This window comes from Empidonax traillii, unplaced genomic scaffold, assembly GCF_003031625.1.
Source record: "Empidonax traillii isolate 1590-97213 ecotype Southwest subspecies unplaced genomic scaffold, ASM303162v1 scaffold177:size1754471, whole genome shotgun sequence".
Taxonomy (NCBI): Eukaryota; Metazoa; Chordata; class Aves; order Passeriformes; family Tyrannidae; genus Empidonax; species Empidonax traillii.
This window is the reverse complement of record NW_020955370.1, coordinates 246,413-272,970: the sequence shown is the minus strand read 5'-3', so window position 1 is coordinate 272,970 and position 26,558 is coordinate 246,413. Positions and strand designations below refer to the sequence as shown.

The 26,558-nt window shown below is 54.5% G+C and overlaps 1 protein-coding gene across 6 annotated transcripts in view; it reads left to right on the top strand.

Moving 5' to 3' along the window:
* Positions 1-933: 933 nt before the first annotated feature.
* MXRA7 (matrix remodeling associated 7) overlaps positions 934-26,558 on the top strand; it is a 29,332-nt gene continuing 3,707 nt past the window's right edge. Inside the window, exons 1-7 of one of the 6 annotated variants that reach the window (XR_003571486.1) lie at positions 935-1,525; positions 8,381-8,476; positions 10,557-10,617; positions 14,368-14,467; positions 16,354-16,391; positions 16,536-16,616; positions 23,384-23,416. Coding sequence is in view for 5 of the 6 variants with exons in the window: in XM_027886077.1 (XP_027741878.1) it covers positions 1,004-1,525; positions 8,381-8,476; positions 10,557-10,617; positions 14,368-14,467; positions 16,354-16,498 (924 nt within the window). In the remaining variant the exon portion in view is untranslated. The other 5 variants (XM_027886079.1, XM_027886081.1, XM_027886077.1 and 2 more) reach the window with 5 other exon arrangements.

Genomic DNA, 26,558 nt, shown 5'->3' with positions numbered 1-26,558 from the left:
AGACAGCAGTTTATGGCACAGATGCACCATTGCAGCTCCTGGGGAAGGTGGAGCGATGCTCCAAAGCTTGGCGTGGATGTGCTGCCAGATGCTCCTCACCCAGGGGAGTCAGGACAGCCTTCCTGGCCCTGCCAGCCCCTCCACTACCCAGCCAAGGGCTAACAAGGTGCAAATGGCCATTAAACACTACCCCGAGGCCAGCTGACACCCCAGCCTGTCGGAGCTCAGCAAGCCATGGGTGCCTGCCTGCCCACTGGGAGCATCTCAGGAGACAGACAACTTCCCAGTCAATGGTTATGAATGGGACCTGTTAATGAGTGGCAGGACAAGAGGAAGTGTCCTCAAGTTGTGCCAGGAGAGCTTTAGATTGGATATCAGGAACAATTTCTTCACTGTAAGGGGGTCAGGCATTGGAACAGGCTGCCCAGGGCAGCGGTGGAGTCACCATCCCTGGTAGTGTTCAAAAACGTGTGGATGTGGCACTTGGGGACATGGTTGAGTCGTGAACGTGGCAGTGCTGGGTTAATGGCTGGACACGGTGATCTCAGAGGTCTTTTCCAACCCAAATCATTCTAGGATTTGACGATACGAGTCTGCCGACCGTTCTAGGAATGCTTTTGTGAATGTAGGGCAGTGTTTACTGAAAGATCCTCGAAGATCCCCGTGTCCCAAGCTGGACGCTCGCATCAGGCAGAGCCGGGCTGCTTGCCCCGCAAACCTTCCTCTGCCGGTCCCCCCGTCCCAAATCCCACCCCTGTGTGCGGGTGGATGCGGGTGGCGCATCCCCGGCGCGCAGGAACCGTCTCTGGCCGGCGGCTCGGTGCGGGAGGTGGGTGCCCAGGCCGGGAGGGCCGGGGGGGGCCGAGGCGGTGGGCAGGGCCGGGCGGATGACGCCGGGCAAAGCCGTCCGAGAGCCGGCCCAGCCCCGCCGCCGGCCCAGCGCTGCCCGCGCACCCCCCGCGGCCGCGCAGTCGGGTCGAGCGGGCTCCGGCGGCAGGGCAGGATGGACCTGGCTGTGGACTTGTACCTGGCCGTCCCGCTGCTCTTCACCGTCCTGGCCATCGTCCTCGCCTCCGTCTTCGTGAGGCTGCGGGGAGGCGGCGGCGAGCGGGCGGCGGAGCGGCCCCGGGAACCCGCGGCGGAGCCCGCCCGGGAGGGCGGCCCCGGGGGCGAAGCGGCGGGAGCGGCCGAGGGACCGGAGGACGAGGGGAGCCGGGTGCCGGTGGAGGAGGTCGGGGCGGGCGAGGAGGGGAAGGAGGCGGTCGCCCAGCAGCGGGAGGCGGCGGCGGAGCCGGGCCCCGCGGCCGAGCCCAGCCCCGCGGCGGCCGAGAGCATCCTCCGGCAGGCTCCCCCAGAGCCCCGGCAGGCTCCCCTAGAAGCTCGGCAGGCTCCCCCAGAGCCCCGGCAGGCTCCCCCAGAACCTCGGCAGGCTCCTCCAGAGCCCCGGCAGGCGCCCCAAGAGCCCCATCAGCCGCCCCCCCCGGAGCCCCGGCAGCCCGACCACCGAGAGGATGCGGAGAGCAAGGTAAGGCCGGCTCCCCGCGGACCCTCCCCCGGGGTCCCCGCAGCCGGTGTCCCCTCCATCCCCTACCTCCCAACCCCGCGGTGTTCCCTTCCCCGTCCCTCCGGAGCAACTCGGGAGGGATTTTCCCCTAAAACAGGAGAGGTCCCGGAAAAACCCGCGGTTTTGTCTTCGGGAGGACGAGACAGTTGTCCCAGGGGATGGCAGAGGTTTGGGGGGAGGTTTCTGGCTCCTTCCCACTCCCACCCTCCAAGGAATGCTTCTAAAAACAATCAAGATAGTGAAGATTTAAGGGAAGAGAGTGCGAGCCTCTCCTGTCTGCACATCTAACCCCTGGGTGTCTTTTCCTTCCCCCAAGGGCTTATCCAGGTGCTGGGGAATGTGCGTGTGTTTATTCTTCTTGTCTGCATCCCCTTTCTGTGGGGAACAGCAAACTGTCCCGGGCTCCTCACGCTGTCCCTGGCTGGCTGTCCTTGCCTGCCCCAGGGAAGGGACCGCCCCACTCCCTCCCAGCCCCAGCAGGATGCTGGCCCCAAGGTCTGACCCCTGGCTGAACTGGGGGGGCTGGTGGGGGCAGTGATGCCTATAAACGCACGGTAAATCCTGTTCCAGCACCGGATCTTGTTTAAAAATAAAAGGGCGACCCCGTGTCCGTGGAAAGATCTTGTTCTGCTCTTGCCCAGCTCAGATGGGAGTCGGTGACACCCCAAAGTGCCTGAACTCCCTGTCTTGGTGACTTCCTCCCACGTGGCACCTTGCCCCAGTGGAGGGAATTGAGTAGTGGGGTGGCTCAGGAATCCAGGAGCGATGCCTCATCCGGGTGGCAGCAGCGCGTTTCAGCCGGGGAGCTCAGGCCTGGGGCCCAGGAGCCTCCTGGCTATTATTAGCAGCATTTGTAATCCTCAGCAACTGTATCCAGGCTGCCAGGCAGTGCGCAGACAGCCCTCGCCTTGGAAAGCATCTCCACTGACTCACTGGATGGCCTTGTCCCCGGGGGCAGCCCCCCCTCCTTGCTCTGTACTGTGGTGCTCTGCAACACCCAGGGGTGAGCCCTGACCCGCTCATTCCTGGGGCTGGGACGTGGCTCTTCTTCCCTGTGCTCCTCCTCACCTCCCCTGGTGGTTTCTGAGCCTCGGAGCTCTCCCTCTCCCCTTCCTGGCACCCCTTGGCCACGGTTACAGCTCTCGAGCAGCCCCCTCCCTCGTCCTGGTGTCCTGAAAGCCACATCTGTTTGTTTGTCGTGTGATTTATTGGTGCCTTTGAGTACCAGGATCTCTGGAGAGCTCCTGGGCCACTGTTAGCTGGCTGGATCCTGGCTGGGCCAACTTGGCTCCAGCGCTGGCCACCAGCTTGGGATCAGTGCAGCATCCTCTGGGATGGATGGCTGTATCCCGTGCTGCCAGGGCTCAGGGGTTCCTCTGCTGCCTCGCTAGCTCAAGCCTTGGGAATGTTTTCCTCCCCTCTGGCTGCCCTTCAGTCCCCGATTGCTTCGGACAGGCACTGCAGAGAAGATTGTTGCCTTCAGAGAAGGGCTCAGCTCCTTTATCCCCGCTCAGCACAGGTGCAGTAACAGGGTTTAGCATGTCTGGAAGGGAGTTCTTACTCTGGGCTCAGGGAGTCTTGTGTCCTCCAGAAGCCTGGCTGGGCTCTGGGGCATTGGGGGTCTCCTCACTGCCCTCAGCCCCTCTTACAGCAAAGGTGGCACTGGAGCTGAGGAGGGTCCTGGAATAGCCCTGAGAGGTTTTCCTCCTGGGAAATGATTACCTCACTGTGGGAGCAAAGCAGGACAAGTCACCCTGGACCTGAGCAGCATCCCCCTGGGAAGGACAGGGAGCAGACGTGTGCGGTCTGGGTGGTGGCAGGAAGCAGTGGGAAAGGGGAGGGATGGTTCTCACTGCTGAGTAAGTGTTTGGGAGCTCTGGCCCGCGCATGATCCCACAGCTGCCAGGCCTGCTGGGTGCAGGCTGGGCCGGGCTGGCTGTCCCACGGGCACGGGTGGCACAGTGGAGGCAGTACGTGGGTTCCAGCAGGCACCACACACGTGTGTGCCCAGCTGCTGATCCAGGGGCCGATCCCATGGGCAGAATGGAGGAGGCCATCCATGGCTCTGCAGTGTCTCCCTGGGTTTCCTGCTCTTGCTCCCTCAAACTTGCTTCATCTTCTTCCTCCAGGCCCAAGCCCAGCAGGTATTACAGGGTGGGACTGGCCCTGGGCAGAGCTGTGAGTGCTTTGCATGCAGCTGCTGATGGAACTGTGCCCTGTCCAACCCATCTTGGCTGGGCTGAGGGCTGCGGTCCCCTGATGTGACTCAGCAGATGATGCTCCCAGACCTCGTGCTGGCGTTGGTTGGGGGCTGCTGCAGGCTCGGGGCTCCTCAGTACATCAGCAAGCAGAGGGCTGCGCTCGCCACTTGGAGAGCTTCCTTTCCTTATTTTCTTTCCTTAATTTCATTCCTTGTTTTCTCTCCTTCCTGTTTGCTCAGCACGTACTGTGCCGGGCTGGTTTGGATTCACCGCAGCCATTAACCACTCGACAGAAATGCTGATGGATGAACCTGCTCAGGGAGGGCAGCCTTGGTGTGTTTAAATGACTGGCTGGAGCCGTGCATCCCTCTGCATCCCTGCTTCCCTTCTCCCTGCCAGGGCAAACTGGGACCTGCTGGGACAGCTGTGTGACACAGCCTCCCTCCTGCTCCCATCTCCTGCAGGGCTGGTGAAACCAGTGTGGGTTGAAGCTTCCCTGCCCCTGTGTAGTGACCAGACCATTGCAGCCTCGTGGCCAGGGCTACAAAATGAAGCAGCGGCAGAGCAGGGAAAGGAGTCCTTGTTTCCATTAACTGCTGATAGTGGTTCCCCTTGTCTCTGCTGGCTCCCATCACTGAAAAAAAGTTAATTAGTCTGTCGTTGTCTGTTCTCATCCCCATTCCCAGCTTGTTAACGGATGAGGCAGTGCTGTCAAAGCAATCCCCTAATGAAAAGCTGTTGGGTGGGAACAGCAGCGTCGCTGGAGATGCAGAGCGTGGTCCTTGTGAGAAACGGTCAGAAACTTCAATTCTCTAATGAGTAGTTCTGTCCTGGAAATGGTGGCAGGGACAAGGCAGGGGTTTCAGTGCTGTTCCAGAGCCACCTCTGGGATGTCACCCTGGCCAGAATGTTCTGGAGATGAGGAGGGTGAGCGGGCAGTGCCAGGCTGTGCTGGGCACGGCAGCCTGGCTGGATTGCCAAGGGTTAACTGCAGCTGGGGGCTTCCTGCAGAGCAGGGTCAAGTGGGTGACAGCAGCAGAGAGGGGACATGCAAACCCTGCCTGAGGGGGGCAGCTGCAGGACCGGCACCTGGGTAGCAAAGGCACAAAGGCTCTGTCATCTGTCTCTTCTGCCAAGGTCCTGGCACCTTTCCCCTGTGCTCCCCACCTTCCCAATCTGCGCCTTCCTGGGGGCTCACAGGGCCCTCTGGGCACACCAGGCAGCACAAACCACCCAGCTCCCAGCAGGGACCCTCTTTACATTTAAAAAAATCAGCATCTCCCCCTCTAATGCCTCTTTCTTGCCTTCCCTGTGCCGGAGGGGAGAGGATGTCTAATTAAGTCTGGCTTTAATTGGCAGCTGTGTAGGCTGTGTCTGCACCACCAGTGGGCTGGGGCAGGAGCTCCATCATCCCACAGTGTGCTGGGAAGGGATGTGGCGGTGTGCTACCCTTTGTCACAGCCCTGGCAGTGGCAAAGGCCCCCACCAGGGAATGTGGGGCTCCCCAGCCAGACCCTGATTGCTCAGATGTGCTCAGCTCTCATACAGAGCAGTTTGTGCTGATGACAAATGCATCATCTCTTGCAGTAGCTGAAAAATGGGAAGCAAGACAGGACATGTGTCACCCCCCAGGGAGCCTGTGCACGTGTCCTGCCATGGGGCTGGAGCACAGGGCTGGTGCTGGGACGTGCTGTGGGGCATGGGGGCATTGGGGCTCTATGTTGTGTCCCCTACATGAGTCCAGAAGGTTTGGCTGCTGCCCAGTTCCTGCTGGGCTGGGTACAGCCCTGGGCTGGCACTCCTGGAGCAGAGGCCACGAGGACTCTTTGCCTCCTGAAGTGCCCATCCATGGGAACAGCTGCCAGGCCAGCTTTCCAAGTGAGGGCTGGGTTTTCCTGCCCCTGCTCTCAAGGATAACATCTGGCTGATCTGGGCAGCAAGGGATGTCCTGGTGTGTGGTGTTTGCTGGCCACAGGCCGGGGCAAAAAGGGGAGATGGTTCTTGAGCTTTGGCAATGCTCTGTACACCCCGTGGCTTGTCCTTTCCACTAGCAGTGAAAGGGGAAGGGGCTGGAGCAGATGCTCCCACACTTTTTGGGGGGGGTCAGACCTGCAAAGCGGCATCTCCATGTGAGGCACATCCCTGCCAGGCACCCTGGAGCTGGCAGGACCATTGCCAGGGCTGGAAAACTGCTCTTGTTCTGTAGCAGCTGCTTCTCTGGCCAGGGGGAGGATGGAGAGCCCCAGCGGTGGGGTGAAGGGGAGCTGCTGACACAGCAGCTGCTTTGCTTTGCTAAACTCTGCCCAACATTATTATTTAGTCTTTTTTTAAAAGGCTTCTTTCTTCCCCTTTTCTCCTGGCTTCTCTCTTTCTGGCTGTCTCTCCCCTGTCTGCTTTCTTTCTCTCTTGCAATGTCTTGCATCAGGCTTGGAGCAGAAAGTGCAGCCATAAATGGCAACACACGGGGCCCAGGAGCTTAATCCAAGATAATTTTCTCTTGCTTTGCGGCCTGAGATCTTACCTTTTCCTGAAGCTGGAGTGGGGCACTTTGTCCCTGACGTGCCCACAGGTGCCAGGGCTGTCCCTTTGACTAAGGAAAGGGAGAGGGACACACCAGCCCCGTGGCCTCCTCATGTCCCTTCTGAGGAGGAAGCTGTTGCTCAGAGGTGTTTGCACCAGGGATGGAGGAAGTGGGGAGGAAATGGCCAGAAATGAGCTGAAAACCAGATGATGCTGTGATGGGGAGCTCGGCTTCCCATCTCCTGTGGGGGTGTGAGAAGGGCTGGTGGTGGCAGAGCCATGAGGGGGGATTTTGGGGATATGATGCCAAGCTCCTCTATCTGAGCCATCTTCTCCTCAGTCCTGGCAGACTCAGGGCTGTCCTGGTCAGTGTCTGCATCCAGAATGTCTCGGAAGGTTTTTTCCTCACTCTGCTTTGGTCCAAAGCCCCCTCTGACAGACTCATGGCCACGTCTCCCTCGTGGCTATGAGCTAAAGGGCAAAAGCACTTTCGTGATGATCCAACAAATGCTTCGCCTCTGCAGCCAAGAGCTGCCAAAGGCCGAGGCAGATGGATGGCTGCCTTGTTATTTAAGGTAGATGACTTGCTGGATTTTAACCCGGAGCTTTTCAGAGCCCCTGGCAAGCCGTGCAGAGGTGTGACTCAGAGCGAGCGGGCACGGGGTGTGCTGCGGAGTGGGCTGGGTCCATCCTGCCTGCGAGCAGGAGCAGGCAGGGAGCGTTCCCAGCCCCGGGGCCGCGCAGCTGCCGCCGATCGCGTCCCCTCGCCGGTGCCGGCGGCAATGAGGTCTTTGTTTGCCGCAGCAGCTGGACCGGGCGGCCCGTGTCAAGGCTCCTCCAGATGCTCCCGGATAACGCCGTTCGCGGGCTCCCCGCGGGGCTGCTTCTCGCCTTTTTTTTTTTTTTTTTTTTTTTTTTTTTTTTTTTTTTTTTTTTTTTTTTTTTTTTTTTTTTTTTTCCGCGGGGAGGTTTTCATGGTCCGTGTGCACCGTGGAGAGAGGTGGGCTGCTGGCTGGAGCACTCAGGTCCCGTCTCCTCCAGCACCTCCTGCTGCCATTTGGCCCTGACCCACTCTTCACTCACTCCCCACCGCTTGAAACGGTTTTGGTGCATTTCCCCCGGGCTGTGCCTCCTTTAGGACAGTAGAGCCTGTGGTGCCATGGTGTCCTATTTGGTTGTCAAGTCTCACAGTGTTGTCCTAACGCCTCCCCCTCCTTTTTTTGGATGCTGCCCTCCTCCCAGAGCATCCCATGGCTGGGACACAGCTCTCCCCCTCTCCCGGGTTGGCAGGGGCTGTGGGCACAGCCAGGCTCGAGGTGGGGCTTTGTCCCTGCGGGCCGTTTCTCCAGCCAGCCCAGGGGCCGCTCCCAGCCCGGTATTTCGCTGCAAGGCCATGGACACGATGTCCCTGCTCCCTGCCCACGCAGATCCTCCTCCACGGCCGCCCTCCTGGCACAGCAGGGAAAGGCTCAGCTGAGAAGCGTTTGGGCAGGGGAAGGCAGGCTTTGCACGGAGGTCAGGCCATCCAGAGCCTGGATGGGGGGCTGAGAGGGCTGGGAAGCCTCATCTCCGGGATTGCAGGGAGATGGGAAGGTTTCCGGGGGGTATTACGGAGAAGGCAGCTGGCAGAGCAGGCCCTGAAAGCATTAACGATCTGAGCATGCTGGGTTGTTCTTCTCCTCTCCCCTCCTGCCAGTCCTGATCTGCTGCATCAGCATCCTGGGAAGTTGCCTCCAGCCCTGCCAGGACACACAGGCAGCCGAGCCTGGCACTGGCAGAGCTGCTGCCCCTCACTGATGGCTCCTTGCACTGGTCCCAGTCCCGCAGGCTGGGGCTGCCACAGAGAGAAACTCATGAGCTACAAGCCCTGGCTCCAGGGCTGGGCACTGGAGACCTCTGGTGTTCCTCACTCCAGCAGCCATGCCATGGCTTGGCACATGGATGAGAGCCAGCACAGGCTTGGGCATGGGGGCAAGATGGTCTACTGGCCACATCCAGAGACTTGTCCCCATGTGCTGATACTGCCAGGGCTGGTTGGTTGAGCACGGGGAGGGTTCAGGGGTGTTTGTGCTCAAAGCCTTTTGCCTTTTTCCAGATACCACCATTGGGTGCCTCACCTGGATCCAGCCTCGGGCACACAGGACAAGCAGAGGATGTGTGTGGCCATGCAACGCTTCCCAGCCATGCAGAGGTGTGTGGGATGAAGATCCAGCCTGGGGAGGGTGGCACAGCAAACCCTGCAGGGTGTCCCCTTGCTCCGGGGGAGGGCAGTGAGTGGGGTCACACTGAGACAGCGGGGGGGACTCTGGCAGGGGGGCAGCAATGGCTGCAGGAATGAGCAGCCCTGGCAAGACACGGGGACAGGGATGTTGAGGCTGGAACTGTGGCATGGGGGGAAGGGAAGTGCTGGCACCTGCCCCTGAGCCATCCAAGCAGAAAAATGTTGGGCTGTAGGGAGCTCCTGGCTGCCACGGCACATTGCTGTCGCCTGCCAGCCTGGCTTCCCTGGCTGCTCCCTCTGCTCCCAGCAAATGTTCCTTTCTCTATGTTGGAGCAGAGGTATTTTCCTTCCTTGGAGGTCTGGCACCCAATTTCCTGCTTGCTTCCATTGATAATTGCTCAGAAATGCTCAGTTCCTAATGCCCAGGCAAGGAACAGGCTAAAATCTCTCTTCTTGTGTCAGGTCCTCAAGGATGTCCCTAGGGGTGTCCTGGCTCACAGGGACACATGGATGCAATGGGGAATTGCTGCCCTGGACTGGTGGATGAGTCACCAGGGCTGAGCATTCCTTCCTTTCACCCCCCCTGAGGCTGCTCCTTTGGGTGCCTCCCCAGCCATCCTCAGGGAGAGTCCGTGTGTCCAGCGGGAAGTGCCCATGTTTGGAAGTGTGGCCCAAAATAGCAGTGACTGCTGTGGGCGGGGGGCTCGGTGGCATCTCCTTCTGGGGAGCAGGGTGGCAAGAAGAAGCCAAATGGCTGTGAATAGTGCACATTCCTCCCCGATGACAAACTAACCGAGTTCTGGGCTGGGGCCACGCTCCAGCAGCTCATCCACAGCCAGTTCTCAGCTCTGTGCGTGGTCCTTCTTAGATCAGCTCTGTTTCCCTTGGGTCTCCTTCACCCCATCTTTTCCCATGTGCCCCTTGATACCGTGGTGGCTCAACAGCCTCTCTCCATGCTCCTTCCCCTCTCTCCCATGTGCTTTGCCCTTTGCATGCCAGCCCATGGGATACACTGGGAGGATGCAGGAGGACATGTGCCCCAGGGTGCTGGTGGCCCTGGGCTCGGCTCACAAGGCTTAACAGCCAGGGGCACTGTGCTCTGCAGGAGGAACTCACACATGCAGGGGCTCTGCCATGTGTCCTTGACTTATCTCCAGAGCTGGAATGCTCCTCTCCCTCCCTGCTTGCAGTTTGCATGACTTTCTGCAAGGGAAAGGAATCTGGGCTTGATAAAGCTTGTAGTAGCTTGTAGGAGGCAACCCCAAAACTTCCAAAATTGCTTTGGGTTTAAAAAAAACAAAAAAAATCCACCAAAAATGTTCTGTTGTTGCTCCTGTCTGTGCTCCAGAGATCAACTCTAATCTGCTGCCACCACAGTGTGTGAGGGTGGGCACCTCTTGGAGGAGCGAGAGGCTGGGGGTGCATGGGCAGGAGCCAGTGGTGTCTCTGGGGGGTCCTGCCAGGTGAGGCTGGAAGGGCTCCTGGAGGGGTCTCAGCACAAACCCCCAGCACTGGTTTGACCACTGGTCCCGACTGGTGAGTGCTCCTGTGCTTTGCAGCAGCTGCTTGGCCCGTGGCTGCAAGGTGGCTTTGGCTGGGGACCCTTCCCAGCTCTGGGACAGTCTGTGCAAGCCTGGCCTGGGGGCACACAGAAATCCCCGTGGCTCAGTCCCCTGCACATCCCTGGACAGGGTGGGGAGCACAGTGGGTGCAGCCCTGGAGGGTGCTCAGGCTGTGCCTGGGGACACCAGGATAGCAAGTTCTTCCTAAAAACCTTAATATCCCCTCGATTATGAGGAGGCATTTGCAGTCTTCAGCCTTTGGGTGGGCCAGATCCCCCTGACTGATTAGTGAGGGGAAAGCACAGTAATGAACCTCACTCATTAGCAATCATCCTTTTGGCCCATTCCATGGAAGAAGCAGGAAAAGGGCATCCAGCCCTCGCTGCGGGCTCTGCTTCCCAGCCCTGAGGGCTCTGGTGCCTTAAGCAAGCACAGTTATTTAGCACAGCACCTTCTCCTCATGGCTGCTCTGTTTTTAACTCCTCCAGGAGGAAGAGGTGGACTCAGAAAACGAGAAGCTGGTGGTGAGAGAGCCCGAGGATGAGGATGGTGAGTGCCAAGCAAGCCAGCACCCTGCAGGGAGGGTATGGACAGGTCTGAACCATCTGGGGATGGTCTCCTTCCTCCAGGAAACGGAGAAGAAATTCCTACCCCTGTTTGCTTCCCAAAATGCCCTTGGGCTGTTTGCTGTGGGGTAGCTTCGTGAGGCAGCTGCCCCAAAAGCTCCTTGCTCACATCCAGGACAATCTCCGGGGGCTTTGGTCAGAGCCACGTTTAACTGATTAGCCAATTAGTTGATTGGAAAATGATTAATTGGCTAAGTGGGGTGACAACTGCTGCACTCCTAAGAAAATGAAACAGATGGTGCCCAAGCAGGAATGTGTGTCTGAAGGAGACTCTTGCTCTCCTGAGCAGCCCTGGCGGTGCTGGGATGTCCCCAGGAGTCCTGGCTGGGGATGGTTGGGGCCAGCTGGGGCAGCAGGAGAGCTTGGTGTGTTCCCCCTTCCCTGCCCCACTTTCTGCTTGGTCGTTTTAAGGTGCTGTGTGGCAATCCCCCGGCTTGGGAGGATTATGCCTAATGCTACAGAGAATCAAATTTTAATCTTGGTGCCGTTCCTGCAAGGTGGGGGAAGCGCTTCTTGAAGCAGGGTTCCCAAAACACACCTATCCCACCCTGTTAGGCTTCCTTGCAGCGCTGGTGATTGGGGATGTTACCACACAGGGCTGCAGGAGATCTGATTTGAGGAATGATGGATTTATCCTGCCAAGTGGATGCTCTGCTGGGCTCTGCCTCCTTGGGTTCAGCTCTGTTTCAGGGCTGCTCTGACACTGCTGGGCATGATCTTGAAGTGGCTGTGGCTTGGGATCAGGAGATGACAGTCCCTGGCTGTGAGTCCAGGCTAGCCCAGTATCCTCCCCAGGAATCTCCTGCAGACAGCCACCAACTCCCCTCCTGAATTATTCACACCATTCCTGAAGGGTTTTATGATGGGACTGGGCAAAGCGATGGCTTGGTGGGATGTGGAGGCAAGTGGGATGCAGCTGGGAATACTGGCACTGCCCTGGCTTTGCTGGGATCAGCTTCACTCCTTCCTTGAGTGACAAAAGCCACTCTGAGCAGCCTTTCCCCTCACTTGGGGCCGGGAGCACATGTGGAACACAGAGCAAGCATGTTTAGGGGAGAGGTGCACTCTTGGGGCTGCTCTCACCCTGCCAGCTCAGGGTCACAGCGCTGGCAACGTGAGGGCAGAGAGATGAAAGACAAATGTTTTCTTTAATATGAACTCACAGATGCTCTGAGTAAGTAGGTCACCTCCTATTTCTGTAGTGTTTTCCCTGTCTGCATGAAAACCCAGCCTCCCCTTATTCTGAGTGTTTCCTGAAGTTTGTTTTCGACCTGCAAAGAAAGTTCCCGAACTCAGAAAACAGCCAGAGGTTTCCAAAGCCGCAAACTGGGTCCTTTTTAACCACACCATGTGGGCAGGGAGAAGGGGAGTTTCTCTGCCTGCCTCTTCCCTTATTATTTTCTGGTGAGGTGGCAACTAAACTGCCCTTTTGGGACCAGGCAAAACCCCAAATTTCAGTTTACTTGGCAGAATACCACGTGAGGGAAACAATCTGAATTGTCCTTGAAAGCAGGCGAGCTATACAGAGGTAACAAAACAGCTCCTGCTCTGCACCAGGGTAAGGAACAGGATGTTACACCCTCTTTTCTTTTTTTTTTCTTTCTCCTAATATCTCCCAAAGCAGCAGCCAGATGAATTTTCTTTCCATGCACTTTTATGGCCCTCCAAAGGGCTGATAAGCTGCAGCATTACTGCTTGTTTCCAGCTGGCCAGGTTTGTTTGTCTGCCCATGGGGAGGGTTTTCCCACAGAAGGAAGTGGGATATGGCCGAGCTGAACGTTTGGGGCCGAGGGACCAGAGCATTGGGCTGCTTGTGTTGGGACACTTGTGGTGATGGTAGGGAAAGGGTTGCCTTGTTGCTCCCCCAGGAGCTCTGATGGCATTTTGGGATTAGAGAAACACTCCAGATCAGTACCTGAGCTGTAACCCACCAAGACTTCCCAGGGAAGCTCCCCAAGACCAGGAGCATGGAGCTGTAAAGAAGTGAGGAAATGTAGATGTCAGTACTGCTCATTTCTGAGATCTCTGGTCTCCTCACCTATGAGATGAGGCTCTGACTTGCCTTTTACATGGCAGTCCCCAAGGTCTGGCAGCGGCTGAATGTGTGCACGAGCTTGGGGTTGGAGAAATGCCTACATCAAGCAGCTGATCTCAGACACAGGGAGAAAAATCCTTAAGGGCAGTATTTATCGGAAAACAGAGGGGAAGCTGCTGATGCTGAATCCTTCTGGGTGAGGAAGGGAGGAAAGGGGCTGTGAGGTGCCTTTCTTTTGGGCAAGTGCAGGAGGAAAAACTTTTGTGAATGTGGTGCCCACAATAGCAGTAGAGAGGATTAGGAGGGGCTTCCTAAGTGACTGGGGGCAGAGGATGGGCCCATGGGTTATATGCAAGTCAGAGCTTTCTCTCCTGCCACAGAAAACAGGGGAGTTTCACCACTTTTGGAGCCCTGCTGGTGCTGGGACATATCATCCTCCATATCTGGTTTGTGCATAATGTGCAATTTTGAGGGGCCATGCAGATAATGCAATAACGTCTTTGTTTTGTGCACCCCTTGGAAGTATCTCCAGAGCTCTGAGGGATGGGGGAAGTGGCAGATGTTTCTGGGTGGATGTGGAAACAGCAGTGCTGGATGGCTGGATGTGAAGCAGCTGAGTCCTGCAGTCCTTGAGAGATAAAGGTTCCCAGATAAGCAGCCCACAGATAACTGGTAAAGGCGACTACCCAAAGCAGCCGCTCCTCCTGGGCCGCCTTTTGGATTGACCTCCCCTCCTGTTGTTTCCTCCCATCTGTAGGAAGATAAAGCAGGGGAGAGAGGTTTTTAAAAGCAAATAGTGCTCGAGCAAAATCCGATTGGAAAAGGATCGGCTTTGGCTCAGGGTCTGTGAGCTTTGGTGCTCTAATTAGCACAGGGCTGAGGCTGGCGAGCTGGGTGGGAGAGCATCCTGGCCTGGAGAAGGAAACCATGGTTTCCTCTTCAGGTCTTTTGGCTGGTGACAGAGGGACTTGGACCCAGCTGTGTTGGTGCTGCCCTGGCTCAGTGCTGTTTGCAGTCCTGGAATTTGCCATCTGGCATCTCCTTTCTTCACGAGCTTTGTCAAGGGCTGCCAGGAGCTGCTGGGCTACGTGGCCTGGGACAGCTCTTCGTGGCACCATTCGTGAGCCCCAAGCATGGGAAAGGGCCCCTGGACAGGAGAGGGAGGGAGGGAGGAGGAACGCGAGTCTGGAGAGGAGAAGTGGAAAATGCCGAGAGTTAATCAGGGCAGGATTAGCATGTCTTGATAAGCCAAGATGGGCTTGCAGGGCTTTGAATCCAGGGAGAACAATAGCATATGGTTCCCGTGCTTTAGGATTTACTTGGATCTGCTTCCAAGCAGGCTGCTCGCTCGCAGCAGCCCTCGTTGTTTCCAGCGCTGGCTGCAGCCGGGACTCCTGCCATGCTCTGGCCAGCAGCACCTTGGCTGTCCTCTGCAACCCACAGTGCTTCCCTGACTCTGCCTGGGCTTTCTGGAGACTGGAGCTGACTCAGGAAGTGTGCTGGGGTGGCCACAGCCTTTGGGCTGCAGGAGCAGAGGTCGGAGATCATCCCGAGGGAAGAGCCCCAGCGCTGTTGGTTGTGCTCTGGGGAGGTCTCTGGTTCACAGATCCCTTGCTCTTTTTTGTCTCCCCTCTCCAGCTGCAGATGAGACGTTCTCTTTTAAATACAGTCCTGGAAAGCTGAGGGGAAACCAGTACAAGTCAATGATGTCCAAAGAGGAGCTCGAGGAAGAACAAAGGTAAGCTGAGTTTCCTTTTTCTTCTTGCCCAAGCCCACCAGATTGACGTGCCCTTGGAGCAAGCTGGCTGTGCTCAGACCTCTCTTCCCCATACTGCTCTGGTAGTCTCAGAGCACCAGTGTTCCAGACCTCTCCCACCCAGGAAGACAAGAGAACAAATGAAGTCACTGATTTAGGAGATGGAGACACTGTGGCCCTATATACTTTTGGAGCTGTTCAAGCTTCTCTGGATGCTTAGACCAAATTTTCCAGCTGATGCTACTGCTGTAGTTCTCCTGATCCCGTTAGTACTATGTTGAATATCTGTTGAGGACCTGATCTGTAGCTACTTCCCCTCCCTTTGCCCTGTGGGTGTTCTCCAAACCAAGGACACGGGCACAGCTCAGAAATACTGGAGTGAAGTGAGTGAGTGTGAGGCTTTAGAGCTCTCTGAGATGGGGCTGACACTGGAAGTGTCCATACCCAGGGCTGTCTCCTCAGTTGAGAGTGGTGAGGATTTGCCATGTAGTGGGCCAGGTAGAGATGGAGGATTGTCCATGTCACACTTTTTCTTTCCTGAAGTGTCCTCCTGAGCCCTGTATGAAGAAAGGAAGAACCTGTCCTGTTACAGAAACCAAGCTCTCTAGCTCAAGATTTCCCAGCCTTTACAAGGGAATAAGCCCACAGCTGAGGGCTCTGTGGCAGGCTGCTTCCTTACAGATGTCTGCAGCTCACACCCCTTCCCTCTTGGGTGAACTCCAAGGAACTGATTTCCCTGTGGTGGCTCAACAAGGGCTGTTGGACTCAATTCTCCTCCCAGTGGTGTGCACCTCCCAGAATGATTTAGGGGCATTTTTCCTTGCCTGTCCTATCGTGGTCTAAGTACCATCCCAGCTGGTGAGGTGTAAAGAACCAAGAGGAAGCTTGAGAGCAGTGGGGAAGGCAATGATGAGGGGATCACACCTCTCCCCTGGCTCAGGCATGTCCTGCCTTGCCTCGAGGCTCTTGGGAATCATCTCTGTGATTCCAGCAGCTGGGCTGGCTGAGTTTAACTCTGTGGTGTGAGCAGGGTGTTGTGGTAGGCAGAGTAAATCCAGAGACCTGACCTCCCCTGGGGACAGCAGAAATGATTCTGCATTGGTGCCATCAGGAAAAAATAGTTTGCTTTCTTTCTTTTGTTATATCTTTATTGTGCCTGAAGCCCCCACCCTATAAAACACTGAGCAGGGCTGTTACTGTCGCTGTATTTTTCATCTGGGAGGGCGGTGATGGAATTAACTGAGTGAAGGTCAGAGACACCCATGGGGCTCAATGGGAATTGCTTTTCAGGATCCTGCTAAACACCAATGGAAAAGCATACCTCCAACTGGCAAATTCAAACTCTTTGCTCCAGCAGCTCCATCCAAACCAGCTGAGCAGTGACTGCTCAGGTTTTCAGGGCCAGAAGTCCTGCAGGTCCTTGGGCTGGTTCCACTGTGGCAACAAATGTCACCTGGGGACACTGAGGGAACATTGCCTATGGACAGCAGTGAGATGGGGGTTTCGTACTCAGGACTGTGCAACAGGCTCCAGAGGGTGATGGACGTGTCCTGGGCACACACCATCTCCCAGGCATCGCTGCTCATGTCTGCTTGGAGCATTCCCAGGGCAGGACAGTGCACCTAGAACTGATGGGCAGTGCCTGGGCTTCGTGTCCCTCGGAGGCTCTCAACAGCCTTCCATGCTGGGGAGCCACACTGGCAGATGTGTTTTTCCTACTGCTCCTTTGTTTTCTTCTCTCCCATATTTGTGTTGTTCATTTCTTTAAGGCAGCTTTGTGAATTTTTTTTTTTTTGTCTTGCTTTGTCACTGGCTTACTTTTCCCCCCCTCAAATCTTCACTGCGGCATCAGCAGCTTTTCATTGCAGGCCTCGCAGGCGGTGCAAGGGGGCAGGGCTGCTGCCAGGTAAGCTCCTGGGCGAGCTGAGCGCAGTGGCTCAGCCTTGTCCTGCACCCTTCTCCTTGTCCTTCCATCCCTCTCCCCCATGCCATGCACCCCGACTGTGCTGCTGACCTGCCGTGACCCAGGTTTGCCGCCTTTATGTTGCAGGATTGAGCTGACCTCTGATCTCACATCTCTGTAGCAAGTACCTTAGGTCCTCGGCCACAAACATTCTTGCAAATCTTTTTGGTAAGGAAATGCTGCTACTTAGAAGTAGTGGTACCACTGGTAACATCTGCTCATGCCTTGGTTTGGTGGTTTGTTTGTTTTTGTTTTTTTTTTTTTTTTTTGCTTTGTTTTGGTTTGGGGTCTTATTTTCTAGGGGAGGGTTTGTTTCTGAGCTGCAGTTGATTGCCTGTCCCACCTCCCTCCCCATGTCCTCCCCTTCCCTCCTCATAACAGATTAATGAGTCTGCTCCTCTCTGCCTCCACCTCATTTTCCATGAGCACTCCAGGGGGAATGAGGGCTCTCACATTGGGATGATCACCTCTTCCATCTTGGATGCCTGAAGTTGGATATCCCACAACCACTTCCTTTTACTGATTGAGAAAATCTGGGCTGCTGATTGGGTCGTTAGTCCTAAGGTGTCTTACTAAAGCTGAAACAGGTTTAGGGTTTGCTTTTAGCCCTGCCACTCCTCCAGTTTTCCCACGGACCAACAGGTTCCCATATGAAGCATCTTGTAAGCAACATTCCAGAAATGCAAGTGGTGCTCCCAGATTCCCTTGAGGCTACTTAATGTGTTGATCAGTAGACTACAAGTCTGAATTTTGGGACCCTTTGTTTTTTGAGATGCCATTGAAAGTATTCCTTGTCTGTTCTAGGAGGAGCTGTAGGATTTCAGACAGGAGAAGATGGACATGCAATAGATTTGTCTATTGAACCAAAAAACCCACTTCTGTTCTAACCTGCATCCCTGCAGAAGTTGTGGTTGTCCTCCCTGGTATTCACTTGAGTCTTGTGGTTTCAAACTGGTGCTAAATCTGGACCTAAAGGGGAAGGAATGTGACCTTTACTGAGTGATGCAACTTCCTGCTTCTGGTGACTTCAGCCTTAGAAAATAAAAGGAGTGCTCAGCGAGGGAGGAGAATAGTAAATCCTGTTGGCAAATACATCTGCTGGGGTGGTGGCTGGGCTTGATGACACCTGGTGGATCACCAGTACTTCTAGAACAGAAGCACGAAGCCTTTGCTTCCCTGGGGGAGAAAAACAGTCTGGGCAGGAAGGGGAAGAGTGCAGGGGAAGGATGCAGCCCTTCGTCAAGGCAGCTCAGTGTATTTCCCTAATCCTTCTCTTCTGCACCTGAGGCTTTTGGCCATCTGTTGCCAACTGTAGCTGCCACGGTGCAATGCTCGTGTGGGTGAGGGAGCAAGAGGAAGGGCTCCCCAGTGTGCCTTCAGGACCTGGGCCTCATGGATAGATTGGAATGGTCTCTGCCAGCTGCTCTTGAAACCTCCCTTAAGGTTGAAGGAGGTTAGTGGTTGTTTTTTTGTTTAGTTAGAAATGAGTATGGTCAGATCTCTGCTGAGCGTTGACAGCTGCAACAAGGCTCCACTCATAGGAAAAGAGAAAACAATGAGGAGAAACCATCCCCTTGGGTCTCTGCCACTCTCCACGAGGCAGAGCAGGTCCCAGCCAAGCCCTGGTTGGCCCCCGTGGTGCTGAGGGTTTGAGCCGTCTGTGCTCTGTCCTTGTCACTCTTGTCCTTGTCCAGGTGTGTTGGCTGGAGCAAGGAGAGCAGATCCCAACTGACAGGCTGTGGAAAGGTCTCACCTCTCTGTCCTCTGTCTTGTTTCTGGGGTTGAGGGAGAGGTGGGAGTGAGGAGCCAGAAGTTGCCCCATGGGGCCTTGGCTAGGGCACTGTTACAGACCCCTTGGACAGGGTGTCAATGACTGGCACCAAACAGGCTCTGCTGTTGGCAGGGGCACTCATGGATGGAGCAGGTGATCCCCCAGACCACAGTCAGCCTCTGTAAGACCAAAGAGAAGGTAGGGATGGCTGCCCTGTTTCCCTGGCTAATGGGCTCAGTTCCCACAGCCAGGTGACCCATTCTAGGAGCAAACTCTCCTCCTGCCTTTCAGTCCTCCCTTCTCACTTCCTGGCCAGCCGTGGATGGGTTGAGGTGACGCTGCTTTAACACAGACTGGGTTTAAGCCTAGGGCTCACCTGCAAGTTTGAATTCATGCAAGGGGAATTGGATGGCTGTAAATCTCATGCTCATCCCTTTTCTTGGTGGTAGCTTAGCAATGGAAACCTGTCTCCTCCTCAGCTGGGCTCAGAGTGCCTCTTGGTTACAAGGCACTGAATAAAACTGGGCTTGGATCCTGGAGTTTCAGCAAGGCAGGGTGCCCTGGGCAAACCCTGGCTCTAGGGAATGGCAGAGAGGAGAGACGGTTCCCTGCTCTGCCAGACATCCTGGATCAGTGGGGATGCAGCTGTGGCTTGAGGGACGACCATGCTGAAGTTCATTTTTGAATGAGACAATGCTGGTGATGACAACTTCGGAGCACAAAAGGGCAGGAAGCAGCTGCAGGGGTTTAATGACTGTGTTGACAGACCTCGACCTATTTCAAACATCTCCACTACTGGCCTTCCAAAAATAAGTGGGTGGACAGGGCTGGAGGAGGCTGCGTTTTGGGAGAGCTGTCCATTGGCATCTGTCCCTGTCCACCCCCTGCATTGCCATCACATAACCCTGGCTCGCTTGCTTGCTCCCCTCTCTGTGTGGCATGAAATCTGGGCCTCTCTCCCCTTCCTTCTCTTTGCTAACCTTCCCCTTACCCAATGGCTTTGTTGTCCTGTCCTGTCCAGTCCTGTCCAGCATGGTGCTTCTTTTGGATGAGGGGAGCTGGTAAGTTTGGGGTTTTATTATTTGTTTGCTTCTCATCTTCTGCAGCACGATAGTTGTCCCAGGCTGAGGGAAGAGGAGCAGCAGCAAGGGGAAGGGAGCAGCAAGGGACTGCAGAGCCCAGGGCTGTGGGACTCTGCAGGTCAGGCTGGCCACTGCTTCATGCAGCCACCAGCCGTGGGGATGGCCCCACAATAAGCAAGGCTGCTTTCAGCCACAAAACACACCATGTAGGAGGAGTTTCCTTCCCACCTGCCTCTTGTAGGAAAGGGCACTGTGTGTTTGGGGGTCCCTGCTGAGGTCCCCCTGCTCTGAAGCTCCCTCCATAGATCCCAAGCTCCACTTGTATGAGGAGGGAGTCTCCTGGTGGCCTGGTGCTGTTCTCTGCCTACACCATATCCCCAGGGAAAATGTCCTCTAACCCACGAGATGTCAATGAACTGAGCTCTGGCCCCTATTTATAGTCATGACTGAGTCATGAATCCCCAGCAGCTTTAAAACTGAGCAACTCAGGATGCCTCCCTTGGAAAGCCAGGGAAAGGGAGGCCAGGAATCCCCTTCCCCTATTCCTCCTCCTGTCCCAGAGAGGAAACCTTTGCAAACTCCCCCATAGGCTTTGCAGTGTGAGTCTCTGACCCTGCCTTGGTATGAGATTTGAGTTCAGATAGCAACTCTGCTGGAGCTCCTGGGTGTTTTCTTCTGGCTCAGGTCCTGAATTGTTGTAGCTTGTGGCTGCTTCTCTGTGTCTCCCTCACCCAGCGCTCACAACTTGTCTTCATCTGCTTCTGCTTAACCCCATGCAGCATGGGCAGCTGGCTGTTCTGTGCCTGCTGATTCACTGGGAGCCTGGCTCTGCCTGCCCTGCAGCTCCCCTGCAGCCGGGAGAGACCGAGCGCTGCGGGGAATTGGGGTGTCACACCAGGCTGGGAGCAAACTGGTAGGCAGTGAGCTGGAGTACAAACACCGGAGGAAAATGCAGGCTGGCTCATCCATGGCTTTTCCCACTGCTCTGGTGTTGGCTGGGGGGGTCAGGAGTGTTGCAAGGGAATGGGCACACGATGATTGGAGGTTGTCATGGCCTCTTGGCTGAGCTAGTCAGGAGCCTGAGCCACCTTCCTGGCTGTGCTCTGGCCTTTCTGGCTGTTGCTGCTGTGGCTGGGAAATGTGGGAGGCTTCTGCCTTGAAACGGTGGTGGGCAAGGTCTGCTCTGGGGGTGACACAGCCCCTGTCCTCACTGACTCCTCACCAGCCCCTGTCCTAATGGCCCTGGGACTTGTGCTTCCTGGTCATACCAGCTCCAGCAGCACCCACTGGTGTTCCTGAGGTATTTTCCAGTGTCCAGTTCACCTTTCAACTTCTCTGTCCCACTGGAGGGATATCAGATTTGTGTTGATAGAAGCTCCTTTTGGTACTTCCCACTCTCCCACTCTTCTCTTGTCTAAGCACTGTCTCCCTGTTCTGCATTTAAATCCTCTCTCTGTCTTTTACTGATTGGCTGAAGCAACTGGCCCACATTTATGGGACCACCAGGAAAACTTAGATTTAATATGTCATTCCTCATATTCTTCCTCTGATATCTCGATCCTGGAGAAGACTGGGTTATGGTCACTACCAGAAATGAGATGGTTACTGTCCCCATGGTAAAGAAACAGAGACAGGGATGATGGGACCAACCCCAGCAGTGAGATGGGAGAAAACTGCCTGGGGAGAGCTTGACCACCCATTGCCAGGTCTGCCCAGCACTCAGGGCCTTTCTTCACTTGATCTTGATCTCCAAGGGTCAGTCCTAGTTTGTTTGGAGTGAGAAGAGTCTGGAGCCAGATTGCCAGGATTTCAGACAACTGATGGTCCTGACAAGCTAAGCCAGGGAAAGGAGTTGGGAATGCTCCATTCTTCTGAAAATCAGCTTTCTGAGTAAAACTTCGAAAAGGGCAAATGCCAGAGGTGGTTACAGCAAGATGCTGTGGGATCTTCTCAGAGTGACTCAGGACTCCTTTAGAAAGCTATAGGTTATGAAAGGGGATACAGGATTTCCTGACCTGCTGCAGACTTTTGCACACAAGAGGTAAATGCACATGGGAATGCCAGTTTGTCAGTGCTGGGGTGCTGTCTGCTCTCAAAAGCAAGAACCCCTGTGCCAATGCCATGGCTGAGCTGGAGTGTGGGGAATGCTTCTGATGCCACCAGAAGGACACGCAGTTTCCATGCTTCAGGAAAAGCATGGTCTTTGAGATCTTCAGTCCCTGAGCCACCCTCATATTCCAGGACCTGCTTTTGTCTGGGCTACTTGTTCTCCACACAGAGCCATGTCCAGCTGACGGATCATACGATTCAGCAACTTGGGCCTGAGTGTGGGCCAGGGCAGATATTTGGATAATCTATATCTGAAGAAAGGATATAGCTGCTGGCAAAAGAAGACCCTAACCTGGTTTGATTGATGTGCTGCTGGGGAAAAGCATGCTGATCCAAGGAGAATGGAAAGGAGGGAAGAGCCAAGGATAAGCAGTGGCTCAAATCTCTGAGCCTCCATCCCAAGCTAATTAAGACTTTCAGGTTCTGTGGCAGCAATGCCAGAGCTTCTCAGCCTAGGGGGGTTATATGGCCCCAATGTCCCAGTGAGGGGCTGCCTTGTGCTCTTTAGTCTAATCCCCCTCACAGCTTTCTCCGGGAGCAGAAAGGGGTATCCCTGTTGTGCAGGTGGGAATTTAGGGCTCTGATGGACATCCTCCATGGAGGCCATGCTTGTTTTGAGGTCTTCTCACCCCAGCTGCCAGCCTGGCGCTGTCCTGGAGGTGAGTATTCCTGTGAGGGGAGACACTCTGACGTCCTCCATCCCTCCCTGCTCCAACTGTGGCGGGCTGCAGGGGACCTCCCCTCCTGGGCCCCCGTGGCAACGAGCTTATGCCCTCACACGTGAAATCTGATTACGCTTGCGTGACTTGAGCGGGATGATCCGCTCCTCGGCACCGCGGATCCTGCGGAGTGATTATCCACCCTGGAGAATTTCCCTTCTTTGTCCTAATGGTGCGGCCGCTGAGCCCCCGCAACGTCGCTGGAGGAACCGCGGTCCCACGTGACGCTTCACCCGGCATCTCCCGCCCGGGATCCGGGTCACTGGCTGTGCTGGCAAGGCTGCTGGAGAAGGGAAGGTTTTGCAGAAGAAGAGAGGAAGAAATGAGGCTGTTACTTGGTGGATGGCAGGAGCAGGGGATTTTAAATGAGGTTCAGGTGTTACGGACAATGAACCCGACTGAATTCAGGAGGAATTAGGCTGGAGCGCACCTGTGTGTGTTTGTAAGTGCCCAGGTAACGTGTGTTGTAGCTTCACTCCACCTCAGTGCAGGTCTTTGTCTGTGGGTAGCTGCCCAGCCTTCTGTCAGGTGTTCCCTGCTGTCCAGTGTTCCCTGATCCATGAGAGGCGCTGGGGCAGCAAGGGCAGAGTGAAAGGTTCGAGCTGAGACCACATTTTCTAGCCTGGTTCTGTCAACAACATCATGCTGCAAGACCTTGAGCAAGTGCCTGGATGTCCCCATTCATAAAACACATCTAATCATCTCACCCTTCTTCCCTGGGATACTGAGAGAGCTTCCCAACAGATGGAAGCAGGGAGTCTGGGGTTTTTACCTCCTTCCCTTGAACAGACACATCCGTAGGAAGATTGAGAAGGGACGACACTGCCTTGAGAAACTGGTACTCGTTCTTGTCTCATATGGCTGCAGGTGGGAAGAGGAATCTGGCCCAGGGAGGCTCTGCACAGGATGGTGAGGCAGTAACCCCTGGAGCTAATGAAAGCTTCCCATTAGTTGGGCTTCTCCAGCTCTCATTAGTAGGTCAGGAGGGCTGTAACTTAGTTTGGTGCCAGAACAAGAGGATTTACACTTCTGATTGGGTTTCAACTATCCTGCTGCAGGTGACTTTGAAGCAGAATCCTTCTTAGAGGCATGATGTTTGCAAACAGTGGCTTGTTCTGCCCTGAGGGGGGAAGTTGCCTTGCCTTCCCCCCAACACACACTGAGTGTTCCCCCTGCTCGTTTATGTGAATAATAATGAACCAACCTGAGGGGTGAAATGACTGAAATGATTTCTCTCCCTGTTTCTCTTTGCAGACCTGAAGACTATATGAAGTTGTCCCTAGCCTCCTCCTAAAGGCATCCCTTGGCATCCTTAAAGGCTTGAGAGAAATACCAAAACCAACCAAACACGCCCATAAGAGAAATCCATAAACCCTCAAAACTTGGGATCCCCTCTTGGTCTGAAGTTGAGTTCTTCAAAAACTCCCATGGTGTCAAGGTTGAGGAGATCCTGTTGTGTGGCTCCATGGACTGGGGCTGGGCCCAAGCAATGACTTGAGTTGTGTCTGGGGGGTGGGATGAACCTTCCTCCCTCTCCCCCATACAGAACCCGAAGTGAACACTAAATATGCAGCGAGTCTGTTGTGTTTGTTACCATGTATTAGGCCATGAAATCCATGTTGTTCCTTTCCTGGGGTGGACAAACCATAGCTCTTCTCCCAGACCAGCCTGGACCTTGTACCAGACTCTCAAGTTGTTTTGTCCTGGGGCCAAACTCCTCTTTATTTCTGGGGAGTGGGAACTCCCTGTGATTTCACGTGTTGTACAAAGCTGCTTTACTCTGAGGGGTGGAGGGACAAAGGGGGGTCCACGTGAGGTATGGCAGACTGGACTGACTCAAATCTTGCTTCTGTAGTTATTTTAGCAGAGACCTGACTCTGTAGGTGTTCAGGAGACTCGGGAAGTGCTGAAGATTGATAGTTTAGCTGTTCTGTTTGTGGCAGAGGTTTAGGAGACCACACTTTGGCTGCTGTAAATATCTTGATCCTCACTTTTCCCTACTCCAGTTCCCAAGAGGAGAGGCCCAAGAGGGGTAGCTATGGCACCAGGGGTTTCCTCTGGCTCAGGATCAGATAGTGGGGGTCCTGGGAGAGGCACATTCCCCGTTCCTCTACCTGTCTGCTTGCTGTTCCAGTGCCCTCTTCTCTTGGTAGCCCCGTGGCTTGTCCATGGGAGCCAGAGTTCTGCATTTCCCCCCGGCGCTGTCACATACAGCAGATCCATTTGGCTGGGCACATATTCCTGCTTCAGACATGGCAGATTTTAAATCAAACCCAGCTGGTTTGTGAGAGTCAGTAGAGAGTCTGAGTCCTCTAGTGGTGGTGTAGAAACACCAGGCTGGGTGGGGATGTGTCCTTCAAAGCTCCTCTTTCACGATGGCCTCTTGGCTAACACTGCAAACATATCAGAAACCCAACAGGCTGCTTCCCACCCCCCCTCCTCCTTTTTAATTCCTATGCAGACAATACTTGAAACCTTGTACACAGTTGTCCTTTCCAGCGCCTGGGGTTGGCAGACTCTTAATGAAAGGGCTCATTTAAAGAACAGTAGGAGGCTTCAGCTTTAGAAGAGGCTGGGCTGCCCCTTCCCAGCCGACAACTGCAAGCGTGTTCAGTGGTTTGCATATGAATTTAGGCACATCTGGACCCTCTGCTTCAACATCCCGCTGGTACAGCCACTGTCTCCCCTCGGTGCTGGCTGGCTGACTGTGTCCTGAGCACCCAACTATGCAAAGAATGCCTTATATACGTTGTGTTTAAGTTACATGGCAATATGTACATCCAGCAAAGTCTATAGTTGAGTCCAGATTTTTTGCTAGTGGCAGCAAGCCAGCCTATTTCTTCAACTCCAATGGCTGTCTGGGTATTTTTTACTTTTGTTTGTTTTGTTTGTTCGTTTTGTATCTGATGGTGGCTCTTATACAAAGGACTGTAATACTAGTGGCTTGAATCTGTAAAAATTGCCTTTGTTTGGTCCAATAAACCTTTGAATAGTTTATTTGGTTTGTGCTTGTTCTCCCTGCCTCCAGCAGCTTGTAACTTCTTTTTCGAGAGGTTTGTGTTGAAAATCTAGGTTTTAAGTTACAACTACACTCTTGCCCTCCTAGGCCTTTTACCACATAAATGATTCCACTGGTTTCCTTAACAGTAGAGTCAGATCGGGGGGAATTTGGGCATATTACCTTATTTTTCCTGGAGCAACACAGTTGCAGCAGGGTTCTGGTCTTGTTTGTCTGCAGAGCAATTCTCAGTGCAGAGCTCTGCCCAGGATTTCAGCTGCTGTGGACTCAGGTGCCAAGCAGTTCTTGAAATGGAGTTCTCTAACATACCTATGGCTCACTGCTCCAAACCTCCAGTTAGTTGTGAAGGACTTGGACTGAAATGTCCAAAAAGAGCCCAGGGGAGCTAAGTATGCAAATTCAATTGCCTATCAAGAAGAATTAGGCTGCTTTGAAAATCCTTAATTAATCTATTTTGTCAGCAATAAGTAAAATCCTGTTTGACTTCCTGAATCCAAGTAGTATTGAGGGCAGCACTTATGGGAAGAGAGGATGATTTTACTGGTGAACGGGGTAGGTTTGATCTGAACTCGTTAAAAAAACCCAAACGAAACCAACCCGGAGCACTACAAAGTTGTTTTGCAAGGTCGCCTTTGATAGGAGAAGCTCCTCTTTGAACACAGTTTCATGTTTGTGATGCCTTACTATTCCTTCCCAGGCTCTTTTCCCTCTTTATCTTTGTTTTGCCGTCCCTTTGTTGTAGATTATGTAGCACAGAGAAATAACAGAGGCAGCAGCTCTTTTTTCTGCTTTTCAAATGCACAGTCATGATATTTAAAGTTGAGGGGAGAGCCAAAACGCATTGATGTTGTGCTTAAAAAGAGTAGAGCAAATATTGTCTGTGATCCTGATTTTGGAGACAAAGAAACAGGCCTTTGGGGAGGTTTCTGCAGCGTTAACGTCTGTAAAATAATGAGTGAGGGATGCAGACCTGCGTGGAGCACCCCCAGCTGGCGTGCATTGCAGACACGGGAGGCCAGGCTGTGTATCGAATTTCTCCACTCCAGACTGGAAACGTGCCCTCTGGTGCCCAGCGGTGATCTAAAATAAAACATTGATCACTAACGACCCCGCTTCCCTTCCTCTCGTCTGGAAAGGGCCGCTGGATGCTCTCCATGTGAGCACAAAATGTTACAGAAGAGACAGACAAATCGAGGCTTTTGTAACTGAAAGATCCCACCTCATTATCGGGTTACATTTGGCCTCAGGATCTCTGCATTTTAATTGGAATAGAAAAGCACTGGCAAACGAGCTTGCTTTAGCCAGGATCTGCTTCTTTCCTGCCCTGTTTGCTTCAGCAGTGCTGAGAGGACAGGCTGTTGTTTCTGCTTCTGCTGGGGCTTAGCCCAGGAGAGGGAAAAATGCAGAGCA